Source organism: Amblyomma maculatum, chromosome 10 (assembly GCF_055883805.1).
Source record: "Amblyomma maculatum isolate TAMU_Amacu chromosome 10, ASM5588380v1, whole genome shotgun sequence".
NCBI classification, from domain to species: domain Eukaryota; kingdom Metazoa; phylum Arthropoda; class Arachnida; order Ixodida; family Ixodidae; genus Amblyomma; species Amblyomma maculatum.
The window spans coordinates 18,741,104-18,763,284 of NC_139353.1; the positions used below are offsets into that span (position 1 = coordinate 18,741,104).

Genomic DNA, 22,181 nt, shown 5'->3' on the forward strand with positions numbered 1-22,181 from the left:
AATTCGCTGAGATCGCAAGCCTAACATATTCCACTGCTGGTTTTACTTTCCGTATTCACACCATATAATACCCCGCGCTCTTTCTATAGGTAGAATCGAAATTAACCCGGGCCCTGACTCTCGCATCGTTCTCGCTGCGCTGCAGAGAAATTACACAAGCGAGGTAGCCATTTCACACAGGATTGACAACAATCGAGCTTCTTTTAGTAGCCAGAACTCTTTCTGATCTGATTGAAATCACTGCCGATTTCAAGAAAATCTAAAACTTTAGTACGCGAATGAGTACTATACATCTATTAGAGGCGATCACCAACACTGGGTCGTTCAAGTAGATTGAAACTATTAAAGATGGCCTGTTGGACATGCGCAAGAAGATAATATATCAGAAACGTAATTACAGTGCCAATAATTAAGAACACAGATCCATGAATCTATTGAAATGATAAAAGATTACTGCAACTTACAGTCTGTTAACAAGATGTTTTATGTCCTGCAGCACACACTAGACCGAAAATATATCCTCGCAGAGTAATATTTCTAAAGCATATTCTATTGATCCTTTTTAGCACTGTAACCGACATCGAAATAAATGGGAAACGTTTTCACCGCTTTACTCTGCTAGGATAACCATCAAAGGTGGAACATGTAAGATTACACGGAAAACGAGCACTTTGTCATCACAAACATTAGGCGCACAGTTAAAAAAAAAAAAAAAAAAAAAAACAAAAAACAAAAAAACGGACCTTTCTTGTATGGTACCTGATAACCATACCTAATTTCGTTGTGTCATGAGCTCGTAACTAAAACACCTCAATGAGACTTGCTCATGCGGGAAGGCCAGTTTACAGCACAGATATTTTTGTGCTCCATCTTCAGCAGCTTTCGTAAAAAAGCGCGATCTGCCTTATAGGTTACTTTCTACTTATGTCACGTTACGAGTTGTAGGAATATCTTTATTTAAGACGATGCAACCATCATGGTTCAGCGTATCTGTATAAATAACTGAATTTGTTATAGCTACATTCCGCCGTTCACATAATCGTTAAATAGGGCCTTTCGCCTTGCCATAGTAAAAATTAAAAAAAAAAATGTACAAGCTACATTCTCTTCTCATTACTATTTATGCTTTTCTGATCACTCAGTTCATAACTTCCCCCTTGTTGTTTGTTCCTCTGTTTATCAGCCTTTGATTGCCTTCTATTACGTATTATACTTTCTGCTCCGCATTTCCTGATCTCTTTGCTCAGTTATCCTTGGCTCCGGCTCTTTCTTCCCTTGCTTCTTTCTCACTCTTTCTCACATTTTCACTTTCTTTTTAATTGACTGCTTCCTGTTTATTTTTTCTTGCCGTTCATCTGGTGTCTTCCTCTTTCTCCCGCGCCTTCTCCGTTTTGCACTCGTATTTCGCCTTGAGCGGGGCTGTTTATTTGCTTTATGCTTTCGTATCATTCGCGCCTCATATCGACGTTCCCATTCACTGCCGCCCTTCCTTTCTTGGAATTTGGTTCTCCTCAGCTGCTTCATCGAAGCTTCACAAGTAAACCGGCTTAATCCCCTGCAGCACACTCCCTGTCGCAGTGCTCCGCCGAGACAACAGACTTTCAAAGCCATACATTTCTATCCGCCGCCCTTTCCACACAGCGTCATTTCACTCAGAGGCCTCCGCCTGGAAGCGATGACCGGAATAAAACTTCCGTCTAGGATGAATTTTTTGCCCACTATCAGCCGTTTTTGCCTGCCGCTCTAAAGCTTTTCTTTAATCCTTAATAATTTTGCTTTCTGTTCTACAAGAATTCTATCTACATGCCCCTATCTCCGACGAAGCCTTATTTGATCAAATAGTCGACACTCACCTCGCGGACTAGAAGGTAGACTAGGTGAGCGTGCGCCTCCACTTTGTGGGCGTTGGCCTGAAAGAGGTTAAAAATTACTCGCCTTCGCTGAAGGATGTTCAGCGCCAGTGTGATAACCATAGAATGTCTGAATTAACCGCCCCGCAGTTTCATTTCACATGCTGGGAATTCCTCCTTGTAGCGAAAACCGGAATAAAACCCACGTCTCTGATGAACGACCTGCCCATAATAAGCTGTTATTAGAATCTGCTTTGAGGGTCTTCCTCAATTCTTAATCATTTTGCTTTCTGCTCTAAATGAATTTCATCTATTTTCCCCTATCTCCCTGCCATATAACCGTCATGGTTCTAATGACAATTGAGCAATCATAGTCGACACTCACCTTCGGGACTATGTGGGCGTGGGTGTCCGCTTACTTGGCGTACATCTGGAAGAGGTTATAAATTACTCGCCTTCGCTAAATCATTCTCAGTGCCAGTTTCATTACCATAAAATATCCAACTAAACCACACAGTAGCTTCATTTCACGTTTTGGGCCCTGAGAGCGAAGACCGCGGCATAAAACCCACGTGTCGATAGAATTGCATAACCAGGCTTGTGGTGCGACCTGATGCGGGTGAATACTTCCGGCAACGCACTCCCTCACCAGAACAGGAGTTGGCCACACTGGTGCAAGAAATGGCCACAACCTTCCAAATTCAGTTCTGTAAAACCGTCAGCCCTCCGTCGCCAGCGGCTGTGGAGCAACTGCAGTTGCTCCACAGCCGCTGGCGGCGGCCAGACCTGTGGCGCAGCGGGGTTGCTAAGAATTTCTGGCTTCTTGGACAAGCCGCCATTGGAAACTGACCCTGGCAACGTTTATTGCTAGAACTCCAGCTAGTGAAGCTAGTTTAGGAGTGGTTGTTAGACGAACTAGAGGGCATGAAATAGGAAGTCATAGGGCTTAGTGAGATTACCAGGCCAAATTAGTTATATACTGTACTGAATGAAGGACGGTCATATACTGTGTTATCGAGGTTTACCGGAGAGGCGAGACTAGGATAAGGATAGACCTGGTAATATAGATAAATTCTACAGTATTAACGAGAGGGTGGCACGCATTGTATTAATCGTATAAGCGGGATAAAATGAAGGTTGTACAGGCCTGCGAACCTTCATATAGTCATCATGACCAGGGAGTTGAAAGCTTCTGCGAAGGTGTAGAATCGGCAATGCGGAAAGGAAACACGCAGTATACTGTTCTAATGCACGACTTCAATGCAATGGTAGGGAAAAAGAAGGCAGGAGACCAGGCAGTTTGTGACTGTGGCATTGGTTCAAGAAATAGCAGGGGGAGTTACTAGCTTAGTTTGCTGAGCGCAACAACTTAAGAATCATGAATACCTTCTTCAGCAAACGGAAGAACCAGAAGTTGACATAGAAAAATCCTAACAGGGAGACTAAAATTGAAATTCACTTCATACTGTTTTTTAACCCCGCCATTATGCATGATGTAGAGGTAATCAGGAAAGTGCGATGCAGTGACCAGAGGAATATAAGGGCTCGAATTAGTATAAAGCTGAAGAGGTCACGAAACAGATTAGTAAGAAAGGTTTCCATCAACGAATTAGCGGTGAGAATAGAATAGCTCAGAATAGCGAATAGAATAGAATAGAATAGAATAGAATAGTTCTAATAGCGAATTAGAATAGTTCAGGACTTCGTTGGAGAATAGATATTCAGCTCTAACCGACTATGGCAACATTAGCCTAGAAGGAATGAAGAAAAATTTCAGAGATATCATCACTGAGGGCGCTGTAGAAGTAGGCGGTTGGATAGTTAGAGGGGCCACCGGTAAGCTGATTAAGGGGACGAAAAATTTGTTTAAGAAACGTCAAAGTATGAAAGCTTCCAACCTAACAGTCTGGATAGAATTGGCAGATATATGAAAGCTAATCAATAACCGTAAAATGGCCGATATATGCAAGTATAACAAAGAGAACATTGAGCATGCTTTCAAGAACGGGGGAATCCTTTAAGCGGTGAAGAAAATGGGCATAGGCAAATATCAGATCAATGCACAAAAGGACAATGCGGGCAATGTCATCAATAATATGAACAAGATGGTTAATGCAGTCGAGGAGTTCTATGCTGAGAAAGCTAGTCGGGGAAATAATGAGATTGTCAGTAGAGTACAGCAGTCAGACATTCCGTGACGAAACACGAGGCTAAGAGCACGTTAGAAACTATGAAAATGGGGAAAGCAGCTGGATAGAATCAGGTACCTGAGGATGTGTTGAAGGACTAGGGGTCATCGAGCTAGCAAAACTTGCCACCCTGTATACTCAATGCCTGGTGTTATCGACAGGTACCGGAGCCATGGAAGAGTGCAAACATTAGCCTAATTTATTAGAAAAGGGACGCTAATGACCTGAAAAATGACACGCCAATGAGCTTACTGCCTGTTACATAGAGGCCTTTACTACAGTTATTGCTTATTCCAACAGGACAACCTTAGGCTGCAATCAAGCAAAACGATCAAGCAGGTTTTCGGAAAGGATACTGTCTACTATCGATTATATCCATACCAACAACCAGGTCATAGAAAAATGCTCGGAATATAGCCGGCAATATTACATAGCATTCATTTATTACCTACGAAAAAGGATTTGACTCAGTAGAAACCTCGGCGGTCATTCAGGCATTGCGAAATAAGGGTGTAGACGAACCATATGTGAAATTACTGGAGGCTATATAAAGTTACTCACAGCAACCATAGTTTTGCCTAAAGAAAGTAATAAAATTATTATAAAGAAAGATGTTAGGCAAGAAGAAACGATCTCCCCAGTACTATTCAGAGCTTCATTCGAGGAAGTATTCAGAGACTTGAACTGGGAGCAGTTGTATATAAGGGTAGATGGAGAATATCTCTGTAATCGGCGATTTGCTGATGACATTGCCTTGCTAAGTAACTCAGGGGATGAACTGCACAGAAAGATTGATGACCTAGACAGGAAAATAAAAAACAAAATAGGCTTGAATGCAAATTAGACTTGAATATGCAAAAGACTAATGTAATGTTATAAAGTCTCACTAAGGAACAGTATATTACGTTAAGTATCGAGCCATTGCAAGTAGTAGGCGAATATGTCTACTTAGGACAAGTAGTAAACGTAGATCCGAACTATTAAAGGAAAAAAAAAACAAGGAGAAGATTGGGATGAAGTATATTTGGCATATACTCTCAGATTATGACTAGCAGCGTACCCGTATCACTCAAAAGGAAAGTATACAACAGTTACATCTTACCTGTACACACCTATGGGGCTCAAACAACGAGGCTAACGAAGAGGGTTGTACTTAAGTTTAGGAAACGTAGAGGGCTATGGAATGAAGAATGATAGGGGTAACGTTAAGTGGTAGGAAGCGTGCAGAGGGGGCCAGAGAAATAATTCAGGTTACTGACATTCTAGTGAAAATCAGTAAGAAGAAATGGGCGCGGGTAGAAGATGTAGTTCAAAGAGAGGATCACCGATGGTCGCCTTCACACTGCAGTGCGTATGGTCATGTTGGTGATGACGATATGATATGAACAATTTGCCCATAAGAAGCCGGATTTGGATTCCGCATTGAGGCTTTTCTGCAATGCTTAATAATTTTGCTTTCCGATTTACATGAATGCCATCTGCATGCCCCTCTTTCTCTGCATTAACCCACATGGTACTATATAAAGCCTTATTTGATCAAACATAATCGGACTCACCTAGGGAACTAGGTCGGCGTGGGTGTCCACTTTGTGGGCGCTGGCCTGGAAGAGATTATAAATTACTCGCATTCGCTGAAGGATATTCACTGCCAGTGTCATAACCACAGAATTTCTAATTGCACCACGTCAGAGCTTAATTTTTTTGTTCTAGGGCTTCCTCCTTGGAGCGAAGACCGGAATAAAACTCCCATATATGATGAAAAATTTGTACATGGCAAGTCATTTTTATCTTCCGCTCTAAGGCTTTCCTCAATGTTTCATCATTTTGCTTTCTGTTCTACATGGCTTGGGGTAGCACATCTGGTTTGGGTCAGCACATCTGACACAAATTGGAAATCAGACTCTAAGTTACCAAAAAAACCGATTAAAGTCATCTCTCGTATTCCATATCTAGAGATCCGTTCTAGTCATGCTCACCGCTTGTTTTACAGAGGAATATTTCCATGCATTATGCATATTGTTCAACACCAGAACTACCAGTGAAGAAATTATTCTGTCAGGCCATCCAAAATAAGCACATAACATGGCTCTCAAATTATGCTGCACTACATAATAGGTTTTGTTAATTTTAGCAAAGAAATAAAGGTCTCATCCACAATTATATAAGCAAGGTCTTAATGAGGAAAAAATTAAAAGACATGGTTTTAGCAGGACCTCCATAAATTTAATGGTGAAAACGTGTCTAACGAATGTTGTAAATGTTTTTGAAATTTTGTTCTCATATCTTGATGTGCCAACGGTAATTTGAATTTATAATTCGCGTTTGCTCATTTATATGTTCTATAACTGTTCAGCATGTTAGGCTATGATACTGAACCAGGAGCAACAGGGGCGGGCCTCGACAGGCTTGTATGCCTTTTCCCCGCCCCCTCAAGTATGTACACATACATGGCATAAACTTGAAATAAATAGAAATAGAAAAAACAATTACATTCACCTGCCCCTACCTCTTTGCCATATATAACCGTCACGGTACTATATGAAGCCCTAATTGATCAAGCATGGTCGACACAAACCTTGGGGACTAGGCGGGTATCCACTTTGTGGGTGTCAGCCTGGAAGAGGTTATAAATTACTCGACTCCGCTGAAAAATATTTCATGCCAGTAGCATAACCATAGAATTTCTAACATAACCATACCGCAGCTTCATTCTGGAGCTTCCTTCTTAGAGTGAAGTTCGGAATAAAACCTCCGTCTATGATGAACGATTTGCCCATAGAAAGCCGTTTCTGATGTCCGCACTTGGTTTTTCCTCAATGCTTAATGATTTTGTTTCCAGTTCTACATGAATTCTATCTACATGCCCCTCTCTTTTTTTGTCATGGAACCCTGCACAATACTATATGAAACCTTATTTGATCAAGCATAGTCGGACTCACCTTGGGGACTAGGGCGTCCACTAGATGGGCTTAAACCATGTGGGCTTTGTCCTGGAAAAGGTTATAAATTACTCGCTTTCGCTGAAGGTTATTCAGCGCCAGTGTCATAATCATAGAATGTATAATCGAACCACACAGCAGCGTCTTTTAACATGCTGGGGCTTCAATCTGGGAGCGATGGCTAGAATAAAACCCCGTCTGTGATGAACGATTTGCCCAGAGGAAGCCGTTTTTTTTTCTTCCTCTCTGAGACTTTCCCTCAGTGCCTAATGATTTTGCTTTCTGTTCTACAGTAATTCCATCTACATGACCCCCCCCCCTCCCCTTCTCCCTCGCCCCCATCCTGCTCCCTCTACCATGGAACTTTCACAGTACTCTATAAAGCCTTCTTTGATCAATCATAGTCGGACTCACCATGGAGTCTAGGTGGGCGTCCACTATTTAGGCTTTGGCCTCGAAGAGGTCATAAATTACTCGCCTTTGTTAAGGGATATTCAGGGCCAGAGTCATAACCATAGAATTCATTACTGAAACACACCAATGCTTTATTTAAAGGGCTGGGGCTTCCTCCAGGGAGCGAGGGCCGAAATAAAAACCCCGTCTATGATGAACGATTTGCCCATTGGAAGCCGTTTAACAAGTCCGTTCTGAGGCTTTTCCTCAATGCTTAATGATTTAGTTTCCAGTTCTACATGAATTCCACCTACATACCGCCTGCTCTCCTATCTCTTAGCCATGGAACCTTCACAGTACTATACGAATTCTTATTTGATAAAGCACAGTCAGACTCACCTTGGGGACCAAGTGAATGTGGACTAGTTGGGCTTTGGTCTGGAAGAGGTTATAAATTACTGGCCTTGGCTGAAGGCTATTCAGCGCCATTGTTACAACCACAAAGTTTCTTATTGTTGCTCAGGCAGAAAGCTTGCGCCAGTGTCGAGTTTCTTCAAAAGCCCTTCAGGCACATGGATGCTCTGCATTATGAGGGCACTGCTTCTGACATCAGAGCTCCCAACTTGGCTAAAAATGTTGAATATACAAATATTCTTTTGCAATTCCAAATTCCTAAAGTTTAGTGTATTTGCTGTAAATTGTGATAAAAGAACATATTAGGATGTAACTGCAGTGACACTGATGGCTTTCTTTCCTATTTGCCGGAAACATTTTCTTTATGCGCTCATCAGACGACGAAGTTTAAAATTATTAAAAAATCTATATTCTTTCAAACACTTTAGGATTTTTTTTTGATATTTTGGAAAACACGAACATTCTTTTCGTGTCGTCCGCTATTACTCTTCCGCCAATATCATCTTTGGGCGCCATGTTCATGCCTCTAGAAAGCCGTCTATGTGCGCCAAGTGCCAGTTGTGGCAAGCTCATCGCATTTCACCTATGTCATTTGCAAAGAAAACCATAAAGCACGAAGTGGGAAACACTGCTATCACAAATGACATGCGGGCTCCTCTCGACAATCGCATGATGTGGGTATTTCAGCGCATGATTTCGCGAATTGTTTCGTGCATCTGATCCGTGGTCAACGCCTGAACTCGAAATTTGCGGGTAACATAACCATAGCTTGCCGAAATAGTGCACGAACTATTTAAATCTTTATTTGTTCTTATTCGACAGTCACTGGCATGCGGCCTTATTATTGTGATTCTAGCGCGCTTATTGATTCTGCATTTCTTGTTTGTTCATGCTCGTTGTCGATAAACAATCATTTACCATTTTCTTTGTCGCGAAAATGCGTCAGGACGTATCTAGAAGATCTCAGCCGTTCGCGTATGCTTATGCGATTTTCTAGGTTGTGCTAGTCACCGTTTGTGGCTTTATCTAGATGTTTCATCGCTGCCTTAATATTTAGCGCTGATCGGCGTAATGCACTCTTTGTTTGACGACCCCCGAACAGGATTGTTGCCATCGCGACCGCCGAATGGCTTAGTTCTTTTGCGGGCGCAAGTCAGCCAGAAAATAAGTTTCTTCAGTGCATTCCCGACTCTTCATTTGTGACATCGATCTCGTCACTAACAAGGGACAAAAAAAAAAGAATATATTGTAAGAAAGAAGATGATACAGCGCCGACACTAACGACGATGAAGACGCCGATCAGCTGCCGCGCGCACTGAGAGCTCAGACTGTCTTGTTGGGACGAGATTGTGCTTCGCTCTAGGATCGTCTTGTCTCACCGGTCGCCGTCTCCAGTCCTTCGAATAACCCCCAATAAACCCCTCTTCATTTGGTGGAGGTGCGGGTTACGACTCTTGCAAGATCACCGTGGAGCTCCGCAGCCGTACGATACCTATGGCGACAAACGAGGGGCCAAAAGCCGGTGGCAGCCCCTTCGCAGTCCATTTCATGCTCCGGTGCCATTCGGCAGCGAAACCCCGCAGTTTCAGCGGACAGGGCGACCAGGACGTTGAAGATTGGTTGGCCTCGTACGAGCGGGTAAGTCGCCATAACAACTGGGATGACCGCATGAAAATCAACAACGTCATCTTCTACCTGAGAGACGTTGCTAACCTCTGGTATCGGAATCATGAGATCGACATGCCAACTTGGGCCAACTTCAAAGCAAAGTTCACGAACGTTTTCGGTCGTCCCACAGTTCGGAAGTTACGCGCTGAAGAAGCCCTGCGCGTATGCGTTCAGCATGAAGGGGAAAGCTTCACCAGCTACATTGAAGACGTCGTTAATTTATGGAAGCGTGCCGACCCGTCTATGGATGAGGCTGCCAAGATAAAATACATAATGAAGGGCATTGATGCCGATGCATTTCACATGCTGTGAGCAAAGAGCCCAACCACGGTGGCATCAGTATACAACCTTTGCCAAAATTTCGACGATATGCTCAAGCAACGCCTCTGCACTCGTCGCTCTCCCACACCTGCTGCATCCATATCTGGCCTGGCTGTGAGCAGCGACCTTCTTTCTGGCTGACGTCAAAGACTTCGTTCGGGATGAGGTCTCCCGACAGCTTACATTTAGTTAGTCGAACGAGTGATGTTCTAGGTTTATATGTTTCGATAATTGAAGATTTGGAAATGACATGGTACGGGCACGGTGGTTGTTGAATCGAAGGCGGAATGAAGTTTCTGTAGCCTTGTATACATGGACTCGACAGCACCGGGTCGAGCAAGCGTCGAGTAAGTGAGGTCACCATTACTCGACCCGACTGGTGCCTACATGAACTCGCTTTCTAGCGAGTAAGTATTGCAACGGCGCGTAGCGTCGAGATTTGTAGTTATTGTGCAAGTTTCTTACTCGTATTTGATTCCGTTACCTTTTACTATTGAGAGCTTCGATTATTCTTTTTTTTTATCGCTGATGAGGGCTAAAAAGCATTCAACTTCGCTGACGCTCCTCGCCGCTCCGGTTGCTTTTTAATCCCAGAGTTCGCCATAACTCGACTCGCTGACTCGACAGCGTCTACATGCTTTTAGACAAGCGGGTCAAGCGAGTTAACCTACCCCCTGCAAGCGAGTTAACGCGACCCGCTCCGCGGCTATTTTACTCGACCCGACTGGGTATACATGAACCCGACAGCTGGTTTTTTACTCGACAGGCTTACTCGATCCGACTCTGTCGAGTCCATGTATACAGGGACTGTTTGTCCTATGTATTGCTGTTCACATATTCAGCATTCAAGGAGGTAAATAACGTTAGATGAGTCACAATCGAAGTTGCCATTGATTTATTGTTGGAAATCGGATTTAGTACTTTTTGCGAAACTCGTGGTAACCAAACCTTGCAAACTTTGCAACCACGTGTACCGCAATAGCGACAACCTCGTGTAGCGGTGTATTGATCTTTGCAGGGAATTAGGTAGTTACGGAGGTTTTTAGAACGTCTGTAAATAACGCGGGGAGCGTGCTTAAAATACTGGACAGACGTTCACTTTGTTGGATGATGCTGAAGTGTTTACAAAGGAGTTTATTTATATTCTGTGGTTGACTGGTGAATGTAAGGATGAGATTTTTGTCCCTGGAGTAGTTCGTTACGGTTAAGGCTTGAAGCTCTTCCAATGGCGTCATCAATTAGAGATGGTGGGTAGCCCTGTGTTACGACGACGTTGCTCATCTTTTGAGTTAGTGTGAAAGTCTGGGTCGTTAGAATATATTCTTCTAAAACGATGGGCCTACGAGTAGGGAATGCTTGTTTTGCAGTGACGGGGATGGCAACTTTGGAAATGTAGATATTTTTGGGAGTTGGTTGGTTTTCTATAAACGGTTGTGCGAACTGAACCATTTTCAACAAGAATATGAACATCAATAAAGTTGATTTTGGTAGCTCAGTAGGAGTGTGTAAACTTGATGTTGGGATGTGCAGAACCTATCGATAAAGTGAAGGAGCTGTTGTTCTGTGCTCGCCCATATTATGAAAATGTCATCCAGATAACGTTTGTAAAAAAAAAAAAAAAACCGGTGGGATAGGACAAGAAGAGAGCAATTTTGACTCTATGTGATGCATGAAGAGTTGCATGTACCCATAGCTGTGCCACTTACTTGCAGATTATATTGAAGGTCGAATTCGAAGCTGTTGTATTCTAAGAAAATATTGACCAATGTTTCCAACGCCGTTGGGCTAGGGGAGCGATTGAGTCTTTGCGCGTTATACGATTCAATAAGCGCTGCAACGCTGTCGCGTGGGGAATATTTGTATATAGGGATGCGACCTCCATTGTTACAAGAAAGGCTCCGGCAGGTAGTGTGATAATCCCTATTTCACGGAAAAATGGTTGGTATCTTCAATCTAGGATGGATGGGTGGCCGGATTGTGACTAAAACGGATAACATCACTATCAGTGAAGATTTCTCACCGGCTACGCGCCATGCTCGGAAAAAAACTTTTTGATTTCGGAAATTATCATGCTGGCCCTCGCTCTTTTAAGATACGCTATAACAAGATTCACTTCAATCAAAAATGCTTCATGTATAACCCTACCACGGACACTGTTGAAGAAATCACGAAGAATCGTGAAGAAAATGAAGAAATCGTGGCACGTGGCGAATCGTCTGGATCGGATTCTGTGGCTCGATCTTCCGCTTCACCATAGGGAATCGCGAGGGGTAGTGGACAGTCGATATCTGTTCTTTATACTAACGTCCGCAGCCTACTTAACAAGCACACTTCTTTATCCTCTGCCATAGACACATGCTCAGCTGACATCATAGCGCTAACGGAAACCTGGCTCCCAACGCATGTTTCAGATTCAGAAATTTTCCACAACGCTCATCGCTACTCGGTATATCGTTGCGATAGAACAGCCAAACGTGGCGGCGGTGCTTTACTTGCGATTTCTAAAACATTCCATCTTCATGTATCCCTGTCTTCAGCCAATTAGAACTAATGTTTGCGTCGATAGTGATAGGTCATCTTAAATTGATTATTGGCGTCTGTTACCGTTCTCCCACTTATTCGTCTACATTCACTTACGACCTTCATGATGCTCTAAATCTTCTTCGTGCACGATTTCCTTCATCACCACTTTTTCTACTTGGGGACTTTAATTTTCCAACTATTTTATGGACTGCTCAGCCGCCTTCTTCATCTCCCCCCTCGTATCAAGCTAAAGAATTCTTTCAACTATGCACCATATTTTCACTAACTCAGTAACAAAAACCACTAGGACGCTAAATAACGCTTCGAACATTCTTGATCTAATTCTAGCAACTAATCCAGAGTTAGTTACTGATATAACACATCTTCCAGGCATCAGTGATCATGTCGTGCTTAATTTCTTCATTAATATACCACGTCCAAAAGCGGAAAAAATAAAAAAAATTCATCCTAGATTGCAATCTCGCCAACTTTGCCGCTATTAACCATGAACTGGGCATATTTGTTGATTACTTTATTGCAAACTTTGACTACTGCTCTGTCGAGGAAAACGGGATATCATTCAAAACGAAGGTTCACGAACTAACTGATAAGTATATCCCTAAGCGCATCGTCACCTCTAATCCACAAGCACCTTGGCACAACTCTTACATCAGACGACTATCTAACAAAAAGAAACGTTTATACCGCCGCGCGAAGCTTTCACCATCTAATACGCGATGGGCGAAGTACAAGTCTGCTTCCGACGCTTACGTCAACGCGATCAAACTAACAAAAAATAACTTTTTGTCTACCACATTACCAACTATTTTGAAAACGAGTGTTAAGAAATTCTGGCGCGTTATACACCCGGCGAGTGATCCATTAATTAGACTACAAGATGCCTCCGGTAAACTTATCCCCAGTAATCTTTGTGCTTCCGTGCTGAATGACACATTCGTTGAAAGCTTTTCCTCCCCTTCAAGCGTTAATCTGCCTTACATACAGCACCACAAGTTCCCGACAATGCCACCTATAACAATCGATCCACCTGGCGTAGCCAAATTGACTCTTTAAAAAATGATTCTTCACCTGGTTTCAATGCGATTAGCGCTAAATTCCTAAAAAATACTTGTGCTTATAGTTCAATTCTCTAACCAAACTTTTTCAACAGTCACTCGACACAGCAAGCCTTCCTAACGACTGGAAAATTGGGAAGGTGGTTCCAATTCACAAGTCCGGTGGTAAGCACTCCCCTCAAAACTTTCGTCCCATTTCGCTCACAAGCACATGCTGCAAATTACTAGAACATATCATTTTCGACCATGTCGTTACCTTTCTCGATGAGAATTCATTTTTCACACCTGCGCAACATGGTTTTCGTCAAACATACTCATGTGAAACTCAATTACTTGCCTTTACTGATAAGCTATACCACATACTTGACAACTCATCGTTTGCTGACTGCATTTTTCCAAAGCTTTTGATAAGGTATGTCATAAATTGCTGCTACATAAATTGAGCCATCTTAATCTCAATCCTAACGTCTTCGACTGGATTAAATCTTTCCTTCTTAACCGTTGGCAATTTGTACATGCTAATGACACTAATTCACCAATTACTAACGTGCTATTTGGTGTTCCACAGGGATCGGTCCTCGGACCCCTCCTATTCTTAATCTATATTAGTGACCTTCCTTCTGCCATATCCTCTAACATTCACCTTTTTGCTGACGATGGTGTAATATTTCGGGAAATAAATAACGTTAACGATACTGACACTCTCCAGTCGGACCTCAGTTTGGTGTCAGACTGGTGCAATGCATGGAATATGGAATTAAACAATAATAAATGTAAAGCTTTGCGTGTTTCCCGTGCATCTAACACTCTTCCTTCCTATTATCTTAATGGCACTCCTCTTGACTGGGTAAAAACATACAGGTACCTAGGTATTCATATCACTCAAAATTTGACATGGTCTATTCGTATTGACTACGTTATTAATAACGCTAACCACATGTTAGGATGCCTACGTCGGAATTTCTCTGCTGCTCCCTCATCTCTTAAGCCTTTACTGTATAAAACACTTATACATCCTAAACTTGAATACGCATCATCAATATGGGACCCTACAAATGAAAACCTCATATATTCCTTGGAACTAGTCCAAAATAATTCCGTCCGCTTCATTGTTTCAAATTACAATCGTACGGCAAGCATCACAGCCATGGAATCTAATGTTTCACTCCCACCGTTACAATCTCGCCGTAAACTTGGTCGCCTAACGCTATTTCACAAGCCATATCATCACGTTGCGCTTCACGACTGTTTCATATCACCCCCAGAATACATTTCACATCGCATCGATCACCGCCACAAGGTTGGCATCCGAACATGCCACACCAAATCTTCTTTTCAGTCATATCTTCCCCGCACATCTGTGGAATGAAACCGCCTTCCCCCCCCCCCCCCCCCCCCCCGATATTGCAGCCATTTCAGATAACAAAACCTTTCATGACGCAATAGCTAACAATGTTTATTCTGAAGGAATTTGATCATATGTTATATCTGTTTCCACTGTGTTGTGTAAATTGATTTTATGTTATTTACGCTTTGTGAACGTTGTTTGTTTTATTCTGGAGTAATTTTATTTTGTACTACTTGTTTTCATTGTATTATATTCATTGTTCTGTATCATAATTAACCCACTCCCCTCTGTAATGCCTTTGGCCCTGAGGGTACAATAAATAAATAAATAAATAAATAAATAAATAAATAAATAAATAAATAAATAAATAAATAAATAAATAAATAAATAAATAAATAAATAAATAAATAAATAAATAAAAAAATAAATAAATAAATAAATAAATAAATAAATAAATAAATAAATAAATAAATAAATAAATAAATAAATAAATAAATAAATAAATAAATAAATTAGTGAGTCAATGTACTTTTAAATCGGTTCAGTAATGGTGTCTATTCCTGAAATAATTGGGCGCCCTGGGTTACCGGGTTTATGTATTTTAGGTAGCATGTAAAAGCACCCCGCAGAAGGATGCGTGGCTGTAAGGGCTTTGCACAGCTTGGGCAAGATTTCATTTTGATCAGTGAGCTGAAGGAGAGTTTGGGAAATAATTAATGAGTGTTGTAGTGCAGGGTCAGCTTGAAAATGTTTATAAAATTTGTTGTCGAAAAGTTGCCGAATGCCTTCTGCTATATAATCATCTCTGTCCAGGACAACAATCCCTCCGCCTTTATCAGTTGGATTTATGACGATATCGTTGCGGTTGCTCAGTGTGTGTAGAGCAATGCGTTCTCCTTTAGAGAGGTTGTCTGGCCCTAACCGATGGTTTTTAAAAGCATCACTGATGTCATTTTGGATCGCCTTGATATAAATACCTAGGTGTTTATCACGTCCGTTGTTGGGGGTTCTATTTTCGTTAGGTATGCGAAAGTCAGTGCTTTGGTCAGGATTGTGGGGCTCGTCGAAGAAATATTCTCTGAGGTGAATTTTTCTTGCAAAGTCATTAATTGTCTTTTAAGATTTGAAATTCGTTATATTTTCCAGTAAGGGTCAAAATGTTAGACCACGGGATAAGATTGATCCTTCGTCTTCATCGTACCTTAGTGAGGCTATTCAAAGTTTCATTCATCAAGAATACTCCGTACTCACCCATTCGACGATATCCACATAGTTGTCCTGCAAGAGATTACATTTTGCTTGCATTAGCATGAAATGCGATGCTTACATGTCTCCTTCTGAAATCCGCTCCAAAGGCTTCATTTACATGCTCCCTATTGATTAGCTCGTGGAGTACTTTAACGTTATTGTCGTTAAAACGCCAGATCACTCACAATAGCCAGCGAAGCATAGCATCATACTTAGGTGGACAAGGGAGGACCTAACCTCAGGGTTTGGCCTGCGACGTTTCAGCCACGCTGTATTAGTGAAGAGCGTTGGGAAAATAATAAGACACTTAAGCTCTGCTACACGGGGTTCAACTTCAGATCCGTCGGCTGTTGCTGAAATGACAATCAGAAGACATGCAAGGCTACCAAGGGTACACTGTAATTTCGCGATATCTAGCCATGATATGCCTGGTGTTGTCTGGCCTTAGAAGGTGTTACCGCTGACAACTGGTCACTCTGGCACTGTTCTTTTACATTTGAGGTCATTAGAGATGTCATTGACGGCAGCACATATGACGTCATTAGCTCATGTGCTGTGCTACAAGACAGATCTCGCTATGTGCTTGTACTTACACCACTCGTAGCGGTTTTGAAGAGAGCGTTGAAGCGTTGCCTCGGCCTCTCCCGAGTACATTGTAAAAAAGAAATAGAGGGATGTGCCTCCTAAGAGGATAATGGCGAAAGCCTATCCTTCCTATCCAATTTTAGGCCTCTCATCGTTTGCCTCTTATCGACGTTCGTTGCAGTGCTACATATAATTATAATTGGTTTACAGGATAGCAAAGGCACATTATTTGTTTCACTTCCTCCGCCAGGTATCAGTTCGGACTGTACACCGTCGCTCCTGTCGCGTGGCGCTCCTTCACGCGAGATAAAGTGTTGGATTGCAGACGACAGGAACTCTCGACAAGGAGAACACATCTCGCGGAATCGTTTGCTGAGATCCAAAGCCTCCTAATAGGAGCCGTTGAAAGATATCGCGAACAATTCTCGTGCACGGGATTTCGTTCCATGATGATTGAAAGACTTTCGCTTTAAAACAGCGCAAAAAGACAAGGCAAGGAGCAAGTAGGAGGACATTTAATTCCTGACATATAAACACACAACGACAGATGACCACCAAAAATTAAAGAGCACTGCAGAATCTGCATTGGAGTAATGCGAAAGCACGGATGCTTCTGTTGGTTGCTTCTGGTTTCTTTTGGTTGCTTACTTCACTTCTTGTTTACCCATTTTAGTCTTTGGTACTTAAAAATTGTGCGCCAATCCCTTCCTATGCCCATTTTTGGGTCTACTTCCGATTGCGTGGTGTCACATTCTTGACATCACATTCACTACCGCACCGCTTTCTCTCTTTCTACTTTCCCTCCCACTTTCCTCCCTTCCCTAACGCCGCTGTTCAGGTGTCCATAGAACAAGTGGGACAGATACTGCACCTTTAATTTCGTGTGAACCAGTTATTCTATTTGATTACCTAAATAACGTATCGGCCTAATTATTTCTTCGGACACAAAAATAAGTCATCCTCTATCAATTGGCCCCACTCATTAAACTCAACCACTCCTCAAGTACTCACAACTACTGCGGACACGATTTTGCTGATACGTTCTGCGGACAGAAATCTGTGAAGATAGCAAAGTAATGCTTTCGTATTAATAAGCCATACGGCGAAGCCCCAACGCCAACTTTGAAAAAACACCAAACTGGGCTCGTCGATCAATAATTGACTGATGGCGCGACAAAGATATTGATGGTTTCCTTGCACATGCCATCGTCCTTTGATGAAATTGTCCCCAAAGAGTAACCCAGGGCGCCTTTATAAATCGTGTAAATATTGTTCCTCTTTTTGAGCAATCTACAATTTAAAAATGTTTTAAATTCATGTATGAAACGCTTCAGAACCCCTTTTTTTAAAAAAGGAGAAAAATAGTGGAACTGAAAGAAGTTTTTATTTCTGGTTCAGAGAAGTCCCCTCACGAATTTCATGCGACCATATAGCTGAGCGGCAGGTGATGAGAGCTGCGGCAGAAAAACATATTCTTGAGGAAGAAGACGAAAAGCATGATAAAACTATACATTTTATATGAACGAAGCGGACACATATTTTACTGCGGTTATTTTTGCAATATTCCCATCAATCAGTGTCGAACTTAGAAGAGAGTCATTTAGTAATGTAGAGCTCAATGAATAAGGAATCCAAGCTTAAGTTTGATTACGCTACAGCTTCGCCGCATTACTCATGTGCTCGCGAACCATGAAACGTCAGGGCGCCGCCGAAGAAGACTGTAACCTTTGCTGTCCGCTAAGAGTCGCTGCTGACCAAACCTAGCCTGAGCCTTCTACCTTTCAGTGTAGCATCTTAAGCATTCGCATTTGAGTACCGCTATTTCCCTATGCCCTTGAGTGATATGGTGAAACTCGGTAATTATAGGGAGTTCTAGAATAGTTTACCCTACTTACCAAGGAAACGAGGGAGCAGCGGAGCGTCACTGCGCATCTCGAGAACGCTGCGCTTGAAGCCTGAAGTAAATGGCTAGGTATGGTATGCCTAAAGAATAAGTGAGCAGCTTATGTCCCACAGCACAGAGCAAGCATGTCCCAAAACAGCAGCGAGGTTTTGAGTCTACGAGCATTCTTTGCCGTGTAGGAACACATCTTTCGCTCTGTATACATATTCGCTAACTACACGCAATTTGCTTTAGTAAGGTGGTGATATAATAAACCAAACCGCATATACGTCGCTTGGTGGTATATAACATTTCCTTGTGCTGTTTTCTTAAAGAATGATCGTTACTGTGCTTTGAGGCTTTAACCTCTACCACGGAGCAATAATAATATTAACGTGAACACAACTATTACTTTCAACAATATTTTTTTGCTGTTAAAATACAATATTTGTGGCGTCGCTAGCACAAATGTTTTGGTAACCATCGCATGATAATGGCCGTCGTGATAATGACTAGACAACAAGTAATTAAAGATGGTCCTTACTCACCTCTACAAGGGCGCGTAAGAGCTCCTCCTGTAAAAGCAAGTGATAATAGTGAGATTTGCCCTTCATTGCCTCGCGCAAGGCAACCCTGGGCCATAGTGCTCTAAAACCAGGACGATACAAAATCGATCGCGCAAACCGGTTAGCAAAATGGTGTGCACAGGAGTTAGTTCTGAAATCTAGGTTACAACTTGATCGAATATGAGTCTAAAGCAGTTAACTGATTGAGCTTCTTGATATCAAAGCTTGACATTAAGCAGGTGGCGCGTGTGTGGCATTGCGACATGATTTACGCTTGCACATTGCAGTCCTTTTGACATAGAAGGCTTCAACATAAGCAGCAGTTTGTTTCTATAAAAATTGTGTACGCCACAGGAAATCCCTTTCACCGGCCTAGAAACTGTAACTGCCACAGAGGTAATGTGAACCTAATGCGTGCGCTACACACAAATATGATTTTCACCTAATATCATTTGCATGATTCGCGAGCAATATATATTTGGAGCGCAGAGACACGATCCCAAAAAACATATTTTCCACATGTGCTAAATGACTTAGAAACCGGAAAGCAATGCTCTTGTATTATTTTACAATAAGAGGCGCTCCATGAACAAAGCTCACTCTTAAAAAAAAAAATCGAGTGTCGTTTTTTTTTATTCGTGCTCCTCAAAAAGTGCAGTTTTAGGGAAACTTGAAGCATTGAAAGCAATTTTCATGCATATTACAAATGTTTAAAAATATCTAGTTAGGGAAGCGCTTTGATTCCCTAGTATCTAGTGTGAGCTCACTGAATTTGTTATTTATTCTACAAATATACAATTAATGATTTGGGCTGTAACATAGACATTTACATTATTTGAAGAAAAATGCATCTTGTCATCCAGGAATTCAATGTAGATTCCGCCCCGCATAATCTCCTGCAAACACTGGATGACACAACATGCTGCTCGAGCCATTAGATTAAGTACGGGCGCTCACCAAGCTTCATAAATTCTATTCTGTATTCTGAGCTTTGACGTCGAGAAAGGACTTCAGCTATGAACACCGAAGTAACGAAGAGCATCAAATTATTTCACGGCCTTGGACTCTTTAGCATGGGTTCGTATCGTACGACACCCAGAAATGTTTCGAAATATCACTGACCAGTACTTCAGAGTGACCATTACTTCAATGTTGGAAAAGGTGGTCCTTGAATAGCAATCTCAGATGCTGCTATGGTAGTAAGACCACGTTGCAGTTAGACTGTAAGCGTCACCGCTAAGCACCACTGCCTAGAGGTGACTGCCTAAGAGTGACCGGCCCTGCCGAATCTTTTAACTAATTGTTTAGATGTTATTCATTTCTTTCGATGATGCATGTGACCACACCTCGACGCTTGTGACGTGTAAAGATGTGGCAGCTCTAGCTATCAGCCCAATTCGAAACGAATATTTGTAGGCAACCTAAACTCACAATGGACAAGACAAAATGAAAGGAAACAACCATAAGAGTAGAATTTATGTTACTGGTTCCTTTTCAGAAGGTTCTTTAAACCCTTCCTGGCATATAGTTCTGCGTGGAGAAGCCCAGGAGGCGTATTTGAAGGCGATGACGGTAAATTATATATATACAGCAGAACGTATGTACAGTGAGTAAAACTGAAGCAGAAATGAATTTACAAACAGAACTTGCTGCACTACTATACTCATCGACGTAACTGGTGTTAGAGCCTAAGCAGACCTGTATTACACATGCCTACGTATGGAGCCCCAGCTCAGACTCGACTAAACTCTATTGAATCACATCCCGTTTTACACACTCAACAACAAAGAAATATGGGCGGTCATTCTTAGTGGCCGGCCCATAGATCAATTATCAAACGAGGAAATTGTATGCGAGATCGACAGAGCCCCGTGGGGCCTTAGCCTCCAAATCAGGGCCCCACTACCAATACAAATTACAACAAATAAAGAGTACGGCGACACACTTCTCCGGTGAGGGTGTCCAACCCTCTTCTGTCGGGGTAATTTCTTTCCACTTGTCTCCAACTCACAACTGCCACATCCAAGCTGCCGCTGCTGGTTAAATACTTTCCATGGGTGCGCTGCCACGTGCCACCCATGCTTACTTTTAAGAGCATGAGTGGCACTTGGCAACGCACCTGTGGAAAGTATTTAACCAGCAGCGGCAGCTTGGATGTGGCAGTAGTAGTTGCCACGTGCCACCCATGCTTACTTTTAAGAGCATGGGTGGCACGTGGCAACGCACCTGTGGAAAGTATTTAACCAGCAGCGGCAGCTTGGATGTGGCAGTAGTAGTAGGTTGCCACGTGCCACCCATGCTTACTTTTAAGAGCATGAGTGGCACGTGGCAACGCACCTGTGGAAAGTATTTAACCAGCAGCGGCAGCTTGGATGTGGCAGTAGTAGTAGGTTGCCACGTACCACCCATGCTTACTTTTAAGAGCATGGGTGGCACGTGGCAACGCAGCTGTGAAAAGTATTTAACCAGCAGCGGCAGCTTGGATGTGGCAGTAGTAGTAGGTTGCCCCGTGCCACCCATGCTTACTTTTGAGAGCATGGGTGGCGCGAAAGGCCACCCAGCCGCTATGCTGAAGGCCTGGCGCCGGAGGCAAGGAAAGTTACTGACTTGCACGCCTGAGAACAGTGCCCAAGTCAAATCCTGAGATCTTCCTCGGGCGCCCTTTGTCGCATCAACGGACAAGATAAGCGCGACTGCCTTTCTCACTGCACAAAGTCAGACTGTAAAAAAAAGGGCCCAAGTGCCGTTTTGGTGCTCGTTATCGGCCAGAACGAAGGGTGCCATATACGCGACCACCCGGTAGTACGTTCCGCTGTGCCTCTCTCCATGAATGGCCTTCCGGCTAAGGGGGTCTCGTGAAGCCGGTGACGACGGTCCGGTCTGCCTACGCGCACCTGGAAGTGATCAGCCTCGAGCGCGGCCCTACAATAGTGATTAGAATTTGCTGCTGAATATTTAATCACTACTACCGTAGTTACATAATCTAATTTTAGGCGATGCTTTGATACGCAACTGCGGCCGAACGAGACGGACATGAGATGGTGCCCCAGGAAACGTACTTCTCGCGCTGAGCACTATAGGGGCCCGCTTTGGTCACCTGATTACGCTATTTATGGCAGCACACTTCACTGTTGTGGCTCTAGCTATACCTTCCTCATCGAACATGGCGTTCTTTGTAT

The 22,181-nt window shown here is 42.7% G+C and overlaps 2 protein-coding genes across 2 annotated transcripts in view; both read right to left on the minus strand.

The window, feature by feature from the left end:
* LOC146175741 (uncharacterized) overlaps window positions 1-22,181 on the minus strand; it is a 245,180-nt gene that overhangs the window by 70,545 nt on the left and 152,454 nt on the right. The window lies entirely within an intron of this gene.
* The window catches only part of LOC146175742 (uncharacterized), a 37,369-nt gene that overhangs the window by 13,295 nt on the left and 1,893 nt on the right, over window positions 1-22,181 (minus strand). The window contains exons 2-8 of the mRNA XM_084582111.1: window positions 18,985-19,011; window positions 15,973-15,999; window positions 7,771-7,809; window positions 6,979-7,029; window positions 5,596-5,640; window positions 2,236-2,280; window positions 1,854-1,910 (exon numbers count right to left, since the gene is read on the minus strand). Coding sequence (XP_084438237.1) covers window positions 1,854-1,910; window positions 2,236-2,280; window positions 5,596-5,640; window positions 6,979-7,029; window positions 7,771-7,809; window positions 15,973-15,999; window positions 18,985-19,011 — 291 coding nt within the window. The remainder of the gene's footprint in view (window positions 1-1,853; window positions 1,911-2,235; window positions 2,281-5,595; window positions 5,641-6,978; window positions 7,030-7,770; window positions 7,810-15,972; window positions 16,000-18,984; window positions 19,012-22,181) is intronic.